General features: G+C 45.2%; 1 protein-coding gene across 2 annotated transcripts in view; it reads left to right on the top strand.

Moving 5' to 3' along the window:
- CACNA1H (calcium voltage-gated channel subunit alpha1 H) overlaps positions 1-16,900 on the top strand; it is a 235,124-nt gene that overhangs the window by 202,636 nt on the left and 15,588 nt on the right. Inside the window, exons 22-29 of one of the 2 annotated variants that reach the window (XM_065684766.1) lie at positions 169-295; positions 878-1,003; positions 1,704-1,793; positions 2,999-3,212; positions 10,514-10,665; positions 12,608-12,717; positions 13,803-13,936; positions 14,513-14,583. In XM_065684766.1, coding sequence (XP_065540838.1) covers positions 169-295; positions 878-1,003; positions 1,704-1,793; positions 2,999-3,212; positions 10,514-10,665; positions 12,608-12,717; positions 13,803-13,936; positions 14,513-14,583 — 1,024 coding nt within the window. The remainder of the gene's footprint in view (positions 1-168; positions 296-877; positions 1,004-1,703; positions 1,794-2,998; positions 3,213-10,513; positions 10,666-12,607; positions 12,718-13,802; positions 13,937-14,512; positions 14,584-16,900) is intronic. The other variant, XM_065684767.1, reaches the window with a different exon arrangement.

The following is a 16,900-nucleotide window of genomic DNA, read 5'->3' as shown; positions in this document are numbered from 1 at the left end:
TCTTTAATTCCATCTGATGTGACTGTGAATGTTCTAGTTGTCCAGATAAGTCACTGATCCTCTCTGAATGCTGCCTGCAGGTAGAGGAGGGTTGTGTTAGCTTTACTGCAGCCAGGCAGAGGAGAAAAACCGACCATATTAAAACCTTTATTGTTCTGCTTTTTCCAGAGTCATCAGCAGAGCCCCAGGTCTGAAGTTGGTGGTAGAAACCTTGATCTCGTCCTTGAGGCCTATTGGGAATATTGTCCTCATCTGCTGTGCTTTCTTCATTATCTTTGGGATTTTAGGGGTCCAGGTAGAGTATTTCCCTCCCCAGAGCCATCTCTAAGTGACTGCTGCAAAAAAAGAAGCTGTTTTGCTCACCACCTAGGGTTAAGGTGGAAGCACTGAGCTTAAACTTGTCCAAAGGGGGATTTCAGTTAGGTGTTAGGAAAGGAAAGCCAGGTTATAAAATAGCTGCTCTGGGGTGGGGTTGGCATCTGATCACTGGAGGCTTCATAGAAGAGCAGCCCTCCCTGATGAGCAACACAGGACCAGCTAAGCCTGAGGGAGGAGAAGGAAAACACAAATACCCAAGATCTCTCCTAGCTCTGTGTGCTAGGATGTATAGACTATCTCTTCCTTAGAGGGAAGATTGTCATCATCCCAACAAGACAGAGCTGGCTTGCAGCATCATCTTCCTTCTGCATCTGAAGCAATACACAACAATATCTCAGCACCTGAAGTTTCACCAGAGGTGTTTTCCTGCCATGTATGTTAAGACAGGAATCTGAGCTGGAAGGAGAGGAATTTGAACTTAACAAATAGCTACTAGGGGAAAGGAAGATAAATCAGGGGATAGACTTTTCACAGCCTTTTTGGTGCTTCTCAAATACAGCTTTTTAAAGGCAAGTTCTACTACTGCGATGGTCCTGATGTGAAAAACATCACTACGAAGACTGACTGCACCAATGCTCACTACAGATGGGTTCGGCGGAAGTACAACTTTGACAATTTGGGACAGGTAAAGCCCTCACTGCAGGGATTTTCTGTAATAGTTCTTAATGGATGAGCACTCAACATGTATCCTTAAGGAGGGTGTGGAACCTTTATCACAGGAACAATGTAAGCATTCATCTATCGGAAGTTAACCCTAAGGGGTAAAATGGATCAGGTCACCTGATCTCCTGCAGCCAGACTTCCTAGGATTGTACAATTCCTTATTTATAGGAGAGTGTTCTATTAAAGCTACTGCTTTTACATGCAATCCTTCATGTCTGGACCTCAACTGTCACTTTTAGTCTCTTGACTTCTACCTGTTATGTTTGCGATTGAAATTAAATACGGTGTTATATACTGGCTGAAAAGCAAGACAGCTCAGAGAAGGAGCTGGGATATATTATTGCCTTTTAAAACCCCACGATACTGAGCCAGCCTGGAATACTGATTTTTAATCATGCTCTGGTGACCAGAAACCCTGATGTGTCTAAGCATAAGTCAGCCTGTATGTGAGAGAAAAGGAGTGTTAACAGCTCTAGTTTGCTCACTTTTAAGCCAGATACGAAATAGGTAAAAACATCCACAATATGTTGCATCTCTCCACCAGCCCCAGGCCAGATGATGTGTTCTGAGCTGTGCATTGGTTTTGCTGAGTGTTGTCTGTTGTATTTTCTTTTCTAGAGACTAAAATGCAAGACCAAGCTTTTCTGTTTATTTTCTTTTAGGCCCTCATGTCCTTGTTTGTCCTCTCCTCCAAAGACGGTTGGGTGAACATCATGTACGATGGTTTGGATGCTGTGGGTATTGACCAACAGGTAAATATACTGCAGAGTCCAGCTGTGTTGCTCTCACGAGTCTCATGCTGGGGTGACTCTGATGGTTTTGAAGTCCCAGGAAGGAGCAGAGCTATGGGAACTGCCTGCGTATTGGGCTGCCAAGGTTTTTTGTTCTTCAGTGAGTACCATGTAGTACATAAACAAGCATTGATGGGGTTTTTTATTTGAATGATGGTACTTGAGGAGTACTTGAGAAGCCACATGTGCCATTGCACAGCAGCTTCACAGAAGGCATGATGAATAAGAGCAAACTCACATGTGATAGAGGAAAAACAGGAATGTTATGAAAGAGACATTGTTAAGTTTGTGTATTATGTGGCATTTGCAAAGGGAAGTCAAGAGTCTTTGATGAGTAGTCCCCAATTGTAGCTACAGTAACACTTTGTACCTAATTTTCTCCTGCTCCTGAAGATCTCATAACAACTGAGAAACATTAACCATGAGCCCACATCCAAATAAAAATAAGCCAGAGCCTATCTTTAACTAAATTGATCTCACAGATGGGATGATGCACATCCACTGAGGTTTATCTTAAGCTGCATGAAATAAATGCCAGTTCAATCCTGTAAGCCCACTTATGGAGGGTAGAATGGCTTTTACAACAGAAGTGCAATTCTAGTCAGTGAGAAAGTGGATGAGAGGAAACTGTTTGGGGAAAAATCTCCTAACTCTTCTCAGCCCTCTCCTCCTCCCCACAACAGTATACTGTGATGTCTTGCTGCTACAGAGTCCCCAATACCCTGACTTACACACATTGTGTCTATGCCACTTAGAATCATAGAAGCATAGAATCATAGAATGGTTTGGGTTGGAAAGGAGCTTAAGATCATCCAGCTCCAACCATCCTGCCATGGGCAGGGATGCGTTGCACTAGACCATGTCACCCAAGGCTCTGTCCAACCTGGCCCTGAACACTGCCAGGGATGGGACATTTACCGCTTCTTTGGGCACCCTGTGCCAGCGCCTCACCACCCTCACAGTAAAGAACTTCTTCCTTATATCTTCCCCTTGTTTCAGTTTGAACCCATCACCTCTTGTCCTATCACTACAGTTGCTGATGAAGAGTCCCTCTCCAGCATCCTTGTAGAACCCCTTCAGATACTGGAAGGCTGCTATGAGGTCACCAGGCAGCTTCTCTTCTCCAGGCTGAACTTCTCTCTTTGTTTTCTGATTCCCCATCTCAGCCCATCCAGAACCATAACCCTTGGATGCTTCTCTACTTCATCTCCTTCCTGCTCATCGTCAGCTTCTTCGTGCTCAACATGTTTGTGGGAGTGGTGGTAGAGAACTTCCACAAGTGCCGCCAGCACCAGGAGGCGGAGGAGGCCCGGCGGCGGGAGGAGAAGCGCCTCAGACGCCTGGAGAAAAAGCGCAGGAGTAAGGAGATGTACCTGTCTGGTCGGTAGACTGCATTACAAACCCAAATCTTTCTGAGCCCTGCCTGCTCCCAAAGCAAGACTTTTGTTCCCCTTTGGTTTTGTTTCCATGGGATTCAAGAGGCTGTTTTGTTTCGTTACCTCTTTGACGCGGTACCTTAAGTCTTGGGTTGCCATCACCCTGGAATTGTCCTCTACAAGCCCTGAGTAAAGCATTACCTGTTTACTTGGCTGGGGAGGAAATCCTCCTCCAAGCAGATCTCTCTATCGTGCTCTGCAAGGCAGAGGTGTCCCAAGCACCGAGCGGGAGCTTGCGGTGTGACTGAGGGATGCAGTGAGTAAACAGCTCAGTGCTTACTGTGTGCATGAAGGCCAGTCCCAAGGGTAGCCCAGTGGCTTAAAGTGCCGCTTGCATCTGAGGATGGTGGATTTGATTTCTTAGTTCTTTTCTTAGACAAAATAATTGTGATGCTTTTTAGAGTCCTAGCGCATGGCCCCGCATGCCACAAACATGCTGCATGAGGGTACAGCCCTGGGGAGAGGAATGGAGCCCCAGGACAGGGCTGTCCAGAAAATTCTTCTCTGGAAGATGTCCATTACAAGAGATGCTTGCCCCATCACAGGCTGGGGGAGCTGCTGGGACTCAGTTTGTCCTTGCGCTCAGTCTACATGGAAATACTGGCCAGATGCAGGGCCATCACAGTCCAATAGAAGGCCTTTAGCTGAAATCTCTTCCTCAGTGGATCTAGTAGGGACCATCAAACCAGACCAGAAAAACACCTGAGCTTGTGCTCCTTTCCTGACTTAAACCTTCTCAGGGGTTCTCATGTATTACTTCTCACCTCTACTGCTCCTTGGCAGGCTCTGCCAGGGACAAGCTGCCTATAGCATCTGGTGGGTATTCCCAGGGAAACTGCCAGGAAACCAACCACACCGACTTCCCAGCCAGTTTTAGTGAGCAGGGGTAGCCTGTGTTAGATGCTGGCAAGCATTTTTAGAAGTAAGTGAGGGGACATGGCTTGGCCACTGTAATGAAAGATGAGCTTAGTCACGGATAAGGCTTGAGTGCTTTTGGCCCTGCTTACCTCAGCAGTCCTGTGGCTCTTTGCCTAGCACTGTGCTGCCCTGTGTGATCTCCTGTAAAGACCACGGTGACAAATAGCTTGTTGTTTCCCTAATATCAAGCCATAGGTATCCATTTCTAGCTGGGAAAACTGCAGTTAGATCGAATAGTCTTTTGCCTGGCTCTAAGGACATAGTACTCAGAGGGTTTGCTACTAGAAACACAGCTCTCACAGCTGCTTTCCTGCTCTTGGAGTCCTCTCTTTTAGAGCCATGGAAGACCTCAGCATTACTGTTTGCGCCATGGTCTCACAGGGCCTTAATGACAGAGTGACCTGACGCCACAGTGAAGGCCAAGCCTGTTTCATCTTAGCTAGTAGTGAGTTAAGTAGCTGGGTTAGAATGGAATCTAGATCAAACCAGGCAGCTTCAAACCAACATTGAGTCTCTCCAGAGATGTAGAAGAGTTCAAATACAATTTCATTTCCCTTTTCCCATCTTGGTTTTTGAGTTTGAAGTTCCAGCTAGGATTAGAAGTGGAAATCCTGAAGGCAGCATTTCCAGCACAATAAAAGAAATCAGTTTCAAGCTCTCAAGAGTCCTCCTGCTTGTGCAGCAGTTCTCCCCCAATGTGCTGACCCAAGAAGACATTCAGATAAACTCAAAGCTTATATGCAAAAAAAAAGCTTATTTACAAAGAATATTAAGCACCTTTAGACAAAATAGACTGGGGCACAGGTAAGGACGGATAGCTTAACCCCAGCCAGTTGCTGTTCCTGATTAGTAAGTAAATCTTATTACAGCCTGTGCTTAGAAATCAAGAAGAGCCAGTCCCTGTCAAAGTGATGGACACTCTCCCATTGCCCCTCTTTATTCAGCTGTCTTGAAGGATAGAGTCAAAGACATACTTCAGACCCAGGCACTGCACAGATGCAGGTTGTAACATTTCACTGCAGAGCACGCAGAGAGGAGGACAGCTTTCTGGAAGGGGATCAAGTCCAATATAGCGACTGAGAAGCTAAATGTTTGGCCATGTGTTGGGCTTCCAGGAGGTTACCTCAGATCATCTGGCTCTGAGGTCTCCTGCGTACCTCTGTTCAGCATGGACAGGTTGGTGGCCAAGTATTAGTCATGAACAAGGTGAAATAAAATACCTGATCCACATTTTGGAAGGTTACAATTTGCATTTTAGTGGATTATTTTTATTATTTAAATGGGAGAAGTTTTCACCACCTGGGTGATTCAGAAGATGATGGATATGGCAGACTCAGAAAGATGTGAAATGTGGATGGTGCCATGTGTGTGGCAGAGTGTCTGGCGGGGGGCGAATGTCTGTGTACACATGCAGGGATGGGATGCTGCACATGCTTTCCACATGCCCCAGAGCTGTGTGTGTCACCCATATGGAGGAGCAGGTGAGAGGCAGGATGAGCACAGGAATCTACATTGGGAAGCTTAGCTGAGAACCCTGCTTTTGCTTTAGTTGCCATTTCTAGCAGTTGGCCTGAGGAGATCATAAAGGGGAAGAAGAATTAGCGCTGGTAACAAGAGTCAAATCCAGCATAGCCAACAGATATACCTGAGCAACACACCTGGGCTTGCTCTGTCTGCTTGGCATCTTGTCTTTGTGTCCTGTCTCCTGTCTGTAATGTCCTCTGTGTGTAGTAACCCTGTGTGTATTTCTGTGTATTGAGGTCTTTGAGCATCTTGTAGGTATCTACACACAGATAAATGCATCATTGAGCTATAGTAGGCTTGGGCTCAGGCCTGGAAACGGGTTACAGCTTATTAGTGCCTGGATGTTGCCATCTGAGCAGGCCCTGGGTACAAATCCCAGGCTCTGCAGGCTGGGTCCAGGATTTAGACCCTGTGTGCAGACCTATGAGCCTGGCAGAGGGATTGCTCCATGGAGGACACAGCCCTCCAGCAGGATACAGCTCATTCATCAGACCCCATGCAAGTGGGATGGGGAATTGTCACGTGCATTTTTGGAGGTACTTTCAGGAACCTGGCAAAAAGGTCCCTTTCAGCTCACAACTCTCTGTCAGACACTACCTTCGACCTTTCCGACAGGTTTCTTGTCTGCCATCTGAGAGCCACTGTCATGAAGGGACAGGACAGGGTGACACCCCCCAGCCCTTGCCAGCGTGCCTCAACTCTCTCTGCTCCTGCAACTCGAGGCACCAGCAACAGAGAATCACAGAATCAACTAGGTTGGAAAAGATCTCTAAGATCAAGTCCAACCTTTACCCCAAACATGACCCAACATGTCAGCAAGGTGCTGGTTCCATGAGAGCAGCCCAGCCTTCAGACCCAGGCTACAATAAACTCAGCACTGAAAGAAGGCCCTGGGTTTGCCAGTTAACTCAGCTCACATGAGTAAATAGGGTGTGGGGTTGGAATACACTGCAAAAATGCATTTGATGTGGTTTTCAAGGCAGAAATACACAGTGCACTAATAAATATGAAGGTAAAAATTCAAGATAAACTAGAACATTTTTCTGACACAGTCACTACCTCCATCCACTCTATCTACTATGTAAATATGTGTAGTGTAATTTAACAGTCCTGCAGCTCCTAACCTTTTAATGGGGTTTTCAGAAGTCACAGACCAAAACCAGCCTCCCCAGACTGAATTTTTGTATTAAAACCACATGGATCAGCTTCATCTCTTCTGTATTCATGATACAAAGCCAAATCCAACCCTCCTGTTTGTGCTGTGAAGCCCTGAGCAGAACTTGATGTCAAGGTCACACACAGGCAGTACTCTTGGTCTTCAAAGGCTTCGAGTGGGGTCTGGGTGATGCTGTGTGCTGAAAGCAGTGCAGGCAATGCTGGAAAAGCTGGAAATGCCTGGCTCAGCCTGGGGAGGCCCAAGCTGGGGAGCAGAGAGTGCCTTCCAGCAGTGTCACCAAGTCACTGGTCTCTGGGAAGACCCCAGAACCAGGGAACTCAGAAAATAAATGCTTTTTGCTGCTTTCTGCTTTTATGAGCATGGTCACAGCCGTGTTTCCCTGAGGCATTTCCCAACACAGAGCTGAGCATCTGGGCATTTTAGATGGAAGAGGCCAGGTTTGGTTTAAGACCAAGCAGAGATGCCTTTCACAGCGCTGACTGCAAGTCTTCCTCTCTAGGGGGGAGCAGTCATGGGCAGCACAGTGCTATTTAAATGCCACAACCACGGCTCGATCCAGCAGAAATATTTGAGCTGTAACTAAAAGTTTGGGCACATCTGCTTAGTATTTCCAGCTAAGGAGTTATCAAACTATCTAGCTTATTTTTCCAGACAGCTGCAGGTATAAAGCTACTCTGTGCCAAGCATGCGTATAAACCCATTAGGGCTTTCTAATGTTTCATGCAGAGGAGAATAATGGAGGAGCTGTAGCTAGCAATTGGAATGCCAACCTAAATGCTTTTAAGCTAAGAGACAGTGCTTCATTAATTTTCATGTCAGCAGAATCACCAGCAAAGTAGTTTAAATACTCTGCAGAAAGGTGAGGTTCAAGCCTTAGCCAACATCTAGAAGCAGGGTCAAGAAAGGACTGTGGTTTTCCTTTTATGTATATTTGATGATTTCTCCTTTCCCTTCTGCATTTCCACCAATTCAAACCATCAGCTGCAGGGATACTTGTCCGTGTTTGATGTAAGTCTGCTAGTTGGCTGAATGGAGACTCATCCCAGAAGCTGTTTCCCTGGAAAAACCAGGCCCAGATTGCATTTTGCCTGCAGTAATTAATGATGCATTAGATCTCCCCTGTTTGCTGTGCCCGCATCCCCGTGGTCCACTGTTCTCATACAGGTTCCCCTGCAGGTTCTGCATCTCTGGCTAAGCAGACTGTGCAACAAACACTTAACACCCAAACTGGGGAGAATAATGTAGTATTATCCTCACTAAGAAGTAAAAATGTGTATCTGAACTGAGAGAAAGCCGGAGCCACTCATTGTGCTGTTGATTGAAGTAAAATTCCTGTTCCTAAAGGGACCGGGAGTGACCACTGACCCAGCAGAAATGACGGCTTTGGAGCTCTGAAATGCAGCCTCCCTCCTACCCGGAGTGGGTCAGGGCTGCAGTGAAGCTGTGTGGCTGACCTCTCACTGCTTTCACCCTGCTGCAACCCCTCTGGCTCCATGGGCTTGTACTGACCCAATGTCAACACCACCAAGAGCAGAAGCTGGCCTGTCCTTCCTGCACACCCCTGCTCACCATTAGCCTCGCATGGGCAGCATCTCCTCTAATGGACATTGCATGGGTTACTGCGCCGAGCATGACTGTGTTGTTGCACGTGTTTCAAACTGTTGTCAACTTTATCCCAGACTGTCCTTGTACGTGTACCCCCAGGAGAAGTTTCTTTTTCATCTGTTAACTTGGCTTCAGGGGTGTAGTGCATCCTAAATGAGAGTAGTTGCAGTCACCTACAGCCTGTTTTCCTTCTGTGCTGCTAGCCAGCGTGTCCAAACACCACACAGCACTGCTAATGTTGTTCTGAGCTCCATTAATCAACCATTTGCTGTTAATAAATAGTCTCTTAATACAACATTTGACTATTTGGGGTATTCTGGGACCACCCAACAAGCTGATACTTTGCATTTCCAAGAAGACGTTTCCAAACACAAACCTAAGAGGTCTGTTGCAATCCTGAACACGCATGAAAGCACGTTGTGCAGGCTCAAATAAATATTATACTGCTATGTTTTTACTAGAATTTTTTAAACGCAGCAGATCGGCTGAGCTTAGTAGCAAACACAGCTCCACCAGTCCAAGATGACCGGTAGGATGAAGGCACATGGCAAATGAAAGCGAGAGAAAAATGCATCCAAAATGACTGTGTTTGCTTTCATCTTGTTTTTCCACACCCATTAGGAGACAAAAAAGCAGCCTTGGTGGCCTGGTCAGAAGGAAATGTTTTCCAAATGCCTCCACTCCACTTTTAACTACCAGAAATAGGAGCTGAAAGAGAGCAACAGATTCAGTTTCCCTTTATCCAATTTTAAGGGTTTGGGCTTGAATCTGGCATCAGTTGTGCTACCAAAAAAAAACCCATTTCAAAAGTCACTTTAACTGAAAGATATCAGGAGGATGAGAGGAGTGGAAGATGCATTTCACTGAGTGCTTTTGAACTTACTTACCTCCTGATTTCCAGCTCTTTCCTAGCTCCTTATGCTGAATTTGCCGAAACATGAGCAAAAACCCCCCTCTCTGTTAAGAACAATCCTGCTGTGACTTAGTATGACCCAACATGTCTCTTCCACTTGCAAACTCTACAACAACGCTGACTGTGGCCTGAAGTACACTCTTTGAGTATTTACATATCTGAAGTTGGAGAAATATGTGTCTCCATCCAAGCACCCACAACCATCCTGTGGTCATGGTCTGATTTAAGAGAGACACACGCAGTAAATACAACTCGGTCACAAGGCAGTGTCTAAACTCTCTTCTTGGAACAGCCCCAGGCACTTGGTCATCTGCAGAAATATCCCCATTTCAAAGACAAGAAAAGAGTCCTGAGCAGAGACAAAGGTATATAATTCATGTGGTCATAGCCTGAGTGGTGTTTTAGATGCAACCATGCCCTTGGTTTTGTATTTCCAGAGGAGCTTGTGCTGATGGTCTTTGTAGAGGCAAACGCTGAGCACCCCACGCCATTGCTGTGATGCTCTCCTGTGTGCTATAACCCTCACGCATGTGCCCTACTTTGCCACAGGCATTGCTGTGTCTTCTTTAGACCTTTAAAATATGCCAAAAGCCTTCTGTAACAGAAGCTGAGCTCAGGGTGTGTTCTCTTATGTGGAACATGCCTGACATCAGCAGGATGAAGAGAAATTAGACCTGCCCTGAGCCTTTCCTCTAAACTGGAGTTGAAGCTTTGCTGGGTTTGAAGCTTCTCTCTTGGCTTTGGGTCTAATTTCCATCCTCTTCTCACCTTTCCTGATGTGACAAGAGTCCCATGAAGTGGAGATGTTGTCCTCTAGCTTGAGAGCAGTAAGGACAGAGAGTACTTGGGGAGAAAAAAGACCTGGTTGTCAAAGCTGTGGAGCTCCATTCTGCAGGCACAAGAGGTTTGGCTCAGCTACTGCAGTTCTCAGTGCCAGGTGGAGTCACTTGGCCATTACACATGGCTTGCTTGAACAAGTTCCGTCACAGGCTTTGCCCCACATTAGGGTGTGTGTAAGACCTGACCTGTAGGCCACATTGTGGTGGTTGCCAGCCATGCAGCAGGGCCTGTGTTCATTGTGTTGCCTTTCTGTCTCCTTTTCCTGCAGAAGCCCAACGCAGGCCTTACTACGCTGACTATTCCCCAGCGAGGAAGTACATCCACACCCTCTGCACCAGCCACTATCTCGACCTCTTCATCACCTTCATCATTGGGGTCAATGTCATCACTATGTCAATGGAGCACTACAACCAGCCAAAGGTATGGACTGCACATCAACTGTGAAACACAGCAGCAGGGGATAGCAGAAGACCTGAGGACCATACACTGTTCCCTTTAGATACCATTGAACAGTGAGGTCTGCAGCCAGCTCCACTTCCTTGGGACCATTCCCTGTTGGCTGAAAGCTTCAGCAGGCTTCAGACTCCACAATGCAATCCATTCATCTTTAGGCCAGCTCTGCCATTTGGTTGCCTCAGCCATTGCTTGATTCACATTGCTTTTGTGCGAAAAAAAACAGAGAGTAACAGAAAGTGAACTAAACTTTTACTAGGAAAAGACCAGGCTAAATATTTCCTCTCTGGATCCCAGACATAACTGCCCCTCAAGCTGTAAAACAGTCCAGAGTTTTGGAATATTCCACCAACAGATATAAACATGAAGTTAATGCATGCAGAGCAACATTTCTTTTCCTCAATGAATTTAGAATAAACCAACTGTTAAGTAAAACCCTTCTTTACGTATCATAAAATCATTCTTTCCTAACAAAACCTTTGGCATAAATCACACAGCCTGTCCATTTGCTGCATCTATTAATGTTCCATTCCATTATTCACACAGCTCTAAGCTCAAGATTTATTTTCTAGTTAGTGCATGGTCTGCCAGGTAACCTGCAAATGCCTTCTGGATGCTAAAGCCAGAGGGGCACCAAGCTCCAGGGTAACGTGTGTGTTTTACACCATCTGACAGTGTGCTGTTCTGCCCCAATAATTCCTTTGCATAGCAGCCTTTGTTTCTCATATAAATATTATTTATCTAGATTAGTTCTTACTTACACTTGGTTTATGTTCATGTAAAACAGAGTTGTAAATCTGAATGCAAACCATCACAGTTGATATAAGAAGTCAGGCTCAGGCAGTGTGCTTCAGGTGAAATAGTAAATTGCCCCAAATACTTTGCCGTTTCATTTTAGGCTCTGGAACAAAACCAGGTATTGTAATGCATTGAGGAATGTCAACATCCAAAAAACTTTCAGCTCTTGTTCCCAAAGAATCAGTGCACAATCATCCCACATGTCTGGGCTCAGCAAAGCACAGTCACCACACACGCGTGATGAGGAGAGCTGTCCTGTGTCCTGAGGCTCCCTCTGTCAACAAAGCAGACATTGCTTTGCAGACCCTTCTATTGCATTTCATTTCCAGTTGTGTCTGGTTTGATCTTCATTGTTGTCTTTCTTATTGTAAGAGACCTATATTGCATTTAGCTAAATTCCCCCTTCCTCCCTCCTCTCCCTAAATCCCACGCAACCACAGAGCTGTTTCACTCTGCAATTATCTATTTTAAGGTCCCATCGAGATTCTTTTGCTATTGTTGGCCTACAATTGCAATGAAATCCATTATAAACACTCATCATCTTAAAGCATAAACACTGTGGATTCCTGACTTCCGAGGGCAGCAATGTGGAGAGCATGAACATTGCACCAAATATGGCCATCCTCTGCCCAGCTCTAGAGATGTAACATGGTTCAAGAAGGCAAGATTTAATCCATCTCCAACATTATTTCTTTTTCTGAGCATTTGAAGCAAAGCCATTGTCCTAAGGATTGCCATGCTGGAATAAAGAAATGATCCATCAAGTCTTTTATTCTACCCAAGGCAAGACAGTTCAGAAGTAAACTTTGTTAGATGGGGAAAGGATGGAATTTCTCTCTGACCCAGACTGAACAATTTGTGCACTGAATTTGGATGATTGATAGCTCTTGACTAGCATTAGTGCTTATGAGGGTTTTGTTTGCATCAGTGTCTAAGCCTTTAGTTGAGTTTTGGGGTGTGATGCAGTGCAGTTTTGTAACTGAGCTCTGCAAGCTATTACAACTTTACTTCTTATATATGTGTCTATGCCATCCTTGTGCCTGCCAGTGCCTCCTCAGAGGGTCTAGGAAAGGATAGGTTGGGCTGGTCTAACTGATGTCTCTCTTTTCAGTCCCTGGATGAAGCCCTGAAGTACTGCAACTATGTGTTCACCATAGTCTTTGTGTTCGAGGCAGTTCTGAAGTTGGTGGCATTTGGGTTTCGAAGGTTCTTTAAGGACAGGTGAGAGTATTTGAAACTCCTTTGTGTTTGGGGTAGAGCTGTTATTGACCCAGTTTCAAAGCCAGATGCTGGGTAAATGTAGCATCATTATGATTGCACTACATGCTGTGTGCAAGGAAGAGCAAAGGGCTGCCTCTCCATAGGTGCAAACTTTATAGTCTAGGTATTAAACATTCTAAGGACTGATGGTATTGCTTTGCAGAAGGAATTTGTGGAATCTTATAACATTCCAAATACATTCTTTCCCTCTGTATTTGCCTCTCCACCAGATCTGACCAGCACACCTTAGAGGTCAGAAACAATTTGCTGGCATCAATGCAATCCTCAAAAGAGTAGTTTTGCCAGCCTAAGGTCACAGAGTCCCTCAGAACAGGTCTCCTTTGCAATCTAAATCCGTCATTTGGTAGACTGCTGCCTTTGGCAAAGACAGAGGTAGTTGTGTTCAGCCCCACTGCCTTCAAATCGCACCTGCAAGGACCTAGGGATTTTATCCTGTCTCACATTTAGTCAAAAATGAAAGCACATTGTGGTCTGGTGACTTGCTGGTGGGGAACAAGGTAAGATTGGACACTTTTTCTCATGATAGGCTTGTTTGTTTCATTTATCCTGACAAAGTGGTTGAAAGCTGCAATGAGCAATAGGAGTTATGAGGGTAATTGTGTAACTCAGTTTCTTGCTGTCTTTCTTGTACTGGTGTGGAAATACCTATAAAATATCTATAAATCAGTGGAGTAATTGAAAAGCCAAGTGACATAACATGGGAGCAGACGTACTGCATTAAGCAAGGGTCCCTCTAGCCTAGTACCTAGTCCCCGAGAGTGGCTCCAAGTGGATAGCAGTGGGACAGTAGGGACCAGAAGGTGAGCAGGGACACTTTCCAGTCACAGCCTACAGCAGCTTGTGGCTCAGAATCAGGCTGTGCCAGCTGCAGTGAGTTGATTTTGTACCACAGAGATGATCGTGGTCCCAGATGTGAAAAAGGAAAGGCATCTGGGATTTGCTTGTGCTTGCTATTAACAGATGATTCTCTACTCTTGGATGTCTGTCCACATATGATCTTTGTCCTTCCTCTCTTTGTCTGTTAGGTGGAATCAGCTGGATTTGGCCATAGTTCTGTTATCAATCGTGGGAATCACACTGGAGGAAATTGAGATGAATGCTGCACTGCCCATCAACCCCACCATAATCCGCATCATGCGGGTGCTGAGAATAGCACGAGGTATGGCCTGCTCCATAGGTCTCCAGCCATCCCTCAGACACCTCAGGAAATGGTTTGACCGTTTGTTCTTCTAGTCCTGCTGTTTCAGTTTAACTTGAGAGCAGTTGGGTGATGAGGCTGCAAAATGTCAAATCAGTGATGAGCTGGGGGGGGAGGGTTTATGGGTGTTTCTAGTGGCACCTTAGACTGGTCTCTAATTCAGATCACAGACCTTTTATACTCACAGCAGACAGAAGCAGAAAGCACAGGAGAAGGGAGCATCAGAGCTTGAGATGGTGTTCTTCACTGATGAAGGGTCTCCCCATCACTCTCCCATTTTCCTGCTAGGGCACAGTGGACTTTTCGTGCCTTTTGTTCCATTTTACTGATGTCCTTAACATTAACTGGTGTGTGAAATAGTCAGGATGTTCAGATGTTCTGTGAGCCCTGCCAGGATGCGGTGAGCTTACTATCTGTATGAAGAGGTGCAAGAGAGATATAAACCCTCCCTATAAGATCTGAAGCCAGATTTTCTTTTATGGATTTTACTCACAATATTCCCTAGCCCTGCTGACCAGGATTTGATTCTCTTTATAGTGCTGAAACTGCTCAAAATGGCCACTGGGATGCGAGCTCTCCTGGACACAGTGGTACAAGCACTTCCCCAGGTAAGCTCCCAGACTTTATCCATGCCCAGTTTGTTCCCCTTGGCAGACTATGCCTTTGGGGCCTGGGGGCAGCCCTGTGCTGCTGTCTTTGGTGGGCACTAAAAGCCACCTGTGCCTTGGTAGCAGTGTTGCATGGCACATCCTGCTCACATACCGTTAGATGGGAGAACCACAGTGATCGAAAGTTAACAGAGAGCCAGTTGCTGTAGGCAGAGCTCTTATAAAACACAGCTTTCACTGCCAAGTTCAGGAAACACAAGGATAGACAGAGAAAGCTGTTGGTGACAGCACTGGGAGTAGAGAAGCCTCCAGCTCAGCAGTTTTCTTTGTGAGACAGGAGCAACCATGTTTATTGACACCTATTGACAGAGGAACTGCAGACTATAAAAGACAAGTAGAGGACATGTTAAAAACTTGAAGTGGGATCTCAAATCACCATATCCTCATGAACTGCAAGAGAAACAACGATGCTGCCAGTCTTAATATTCAATAGGATCCTTCAGGTGTTCAGTTCCTGGCACTGCTTTTTTATGGATCCATTTATTTGGAAAAAGAAGGAAAGAAACCTTTTGCTGACTTGCACTCCTCCCTCAAAAAGATCTGAAGCACATCAGGATTCCAAGAAGTTTGGAATTCCTGGGTTTTTAAAACCTTATGCTATTTAAGCTGTGTTCTGCCAGTCTGTACATTTAATGGTCTGCATCCCAACCTTTCAGTCTTTAGAGTCAGCTCAGCTGCCTACGCATTCCAATTCCATCTATCACCAGGATCATGTATCCAGGTGATCTATACTCCAGACATTGCTGGAAACATTTACTGCCACACTTTACCCTGAAGTGAGTACTAAAAAGAGGTTCAAAATCATGAAGAATGAGGCAGAGGAACTCTGCAGCCTTCTTTGAGCTGGCAATTCAGAAACAGAACTTCTACCATGCACAAGGATTGTCTGACAAGTCCTCAGTTTTCAGCCCCTCCAAAATATTCCTCAGCTGAATCACTGGAAGGAGTTTACAAGTGGTCCCACTCTGTCCTAATAGAAGGTAGTGTAATGTAGGGAGAGTCAGGCCGTCCCTTTCCCAGCCCCACAGGCATAGGGAGATGGCAGCACACCATGGTGGGCAGTCACACCTTGATCAGCAGAGCGAATCATATCTCAAAGGCAGGATGATACCGCTGTGGCTTGGCAAAAAGCAGACACGGTGTAGACTTCTCTTCCAGAACAGGAGTGGCCATATGAGAATCAGTAGAACTAGTAAATGTAATTACCCAAATATACCCTTATGAGTTAGTTGCTAAGTACAAAGAAGCCTGTGGTCTATTCAAAATGAACTGGAAAACAAGGGGAATTTCTTTTTCTTGGAAAGACCCATTTACTTTTCATCACTGCCATAAAGATGTTTCTAATCTGAGACATTTGCTCTATGGTATTCAGATTTCCTTCTCAGTGAAGGATTTTGGCTGAGGCTAAAGCATGGAATTTACCAGCCTGACCCCTGTTTTGGTATTTCAAGAAACCATTTGATTTGTGTCTATTTCTTTTTCTTTCAAAACCATTGTGATTACAGAGCATATTTTCTCTTCTCTCCTTATTTTCTCTCCACCCCAAACAATAGGGTGGCTACAGGCCAGGCCTTTTGTTTCCTTAGGGCGTTTCTGCAGTTTATATTCAATCCAAAGTCTCTTGTAAAGGGGAATCCCCAGGGATATTCCAAGCAGATCTTGTGTAGATAAAAATGCTATTTTGTCCTCCAGTGAAATGCAGCAAACGAGAAGAGAAATTTGGGAAGACCTCTCTGACAACAATCACTCTCCCTAAAGCTGCAGCTTGCATTTAAAAGGCAGGAGCAAAGTTCCTACCCCCATTAAAACCACAGCTGGAAAACCCTCATTGAATGTGGCTGCAAAGTGACAAGAAAAAACCCTTTTCTGTTTATTCATTAAGGTTTCCAGGGAAATTCTTTGTCTGGTGTATGTAAAATGTCTATTTATGAGCTTACAATGACAAGATATTGTCATTGCTCTACACTTTTCCTCTTTTGGGGTGATTTTCATCAGCTTCCTATTTTATTCAGCAGCAGATACAGCTTGAGTAATACTTGGAGAACCAGCTATCACCACTCAGTATGAAGCAGGTTTTCAAGACCTCTTTCAAGTGTTTTCCTCTTCTTGATGAGCTCTGGCCCCATTAAGGCATTATAAAGAATTACACCACTCCTGTGCTTCAGCTGAATATTCCCTTGTTCATACATCTGGTGGCTGCACTGGTTTTGAAAGCAATGTCTGCTCTGTAAGACTCCTCTGTGATGGTAATCCTTTA

The sequence above is a fragment of the Lathamus discolor genome, chromosome 6 (assembly GCF_037157495.1).
Source record: "Lathamus discolor isolate bLatDis1 chromosome 6, bLatDis1.hap1, whole genome shotgun sequence".
Taxonomy (NCBI): Eukaryota; Metazoa; Chordata; class Aves; order Psittaciformes; family Psittacidae; genus Lathamus; species Lathamus discolor.
Note: the sequence above shows the minus strand (reverse complement) of the source record. Positions and strands in the feature narration are given on the sequence as shown.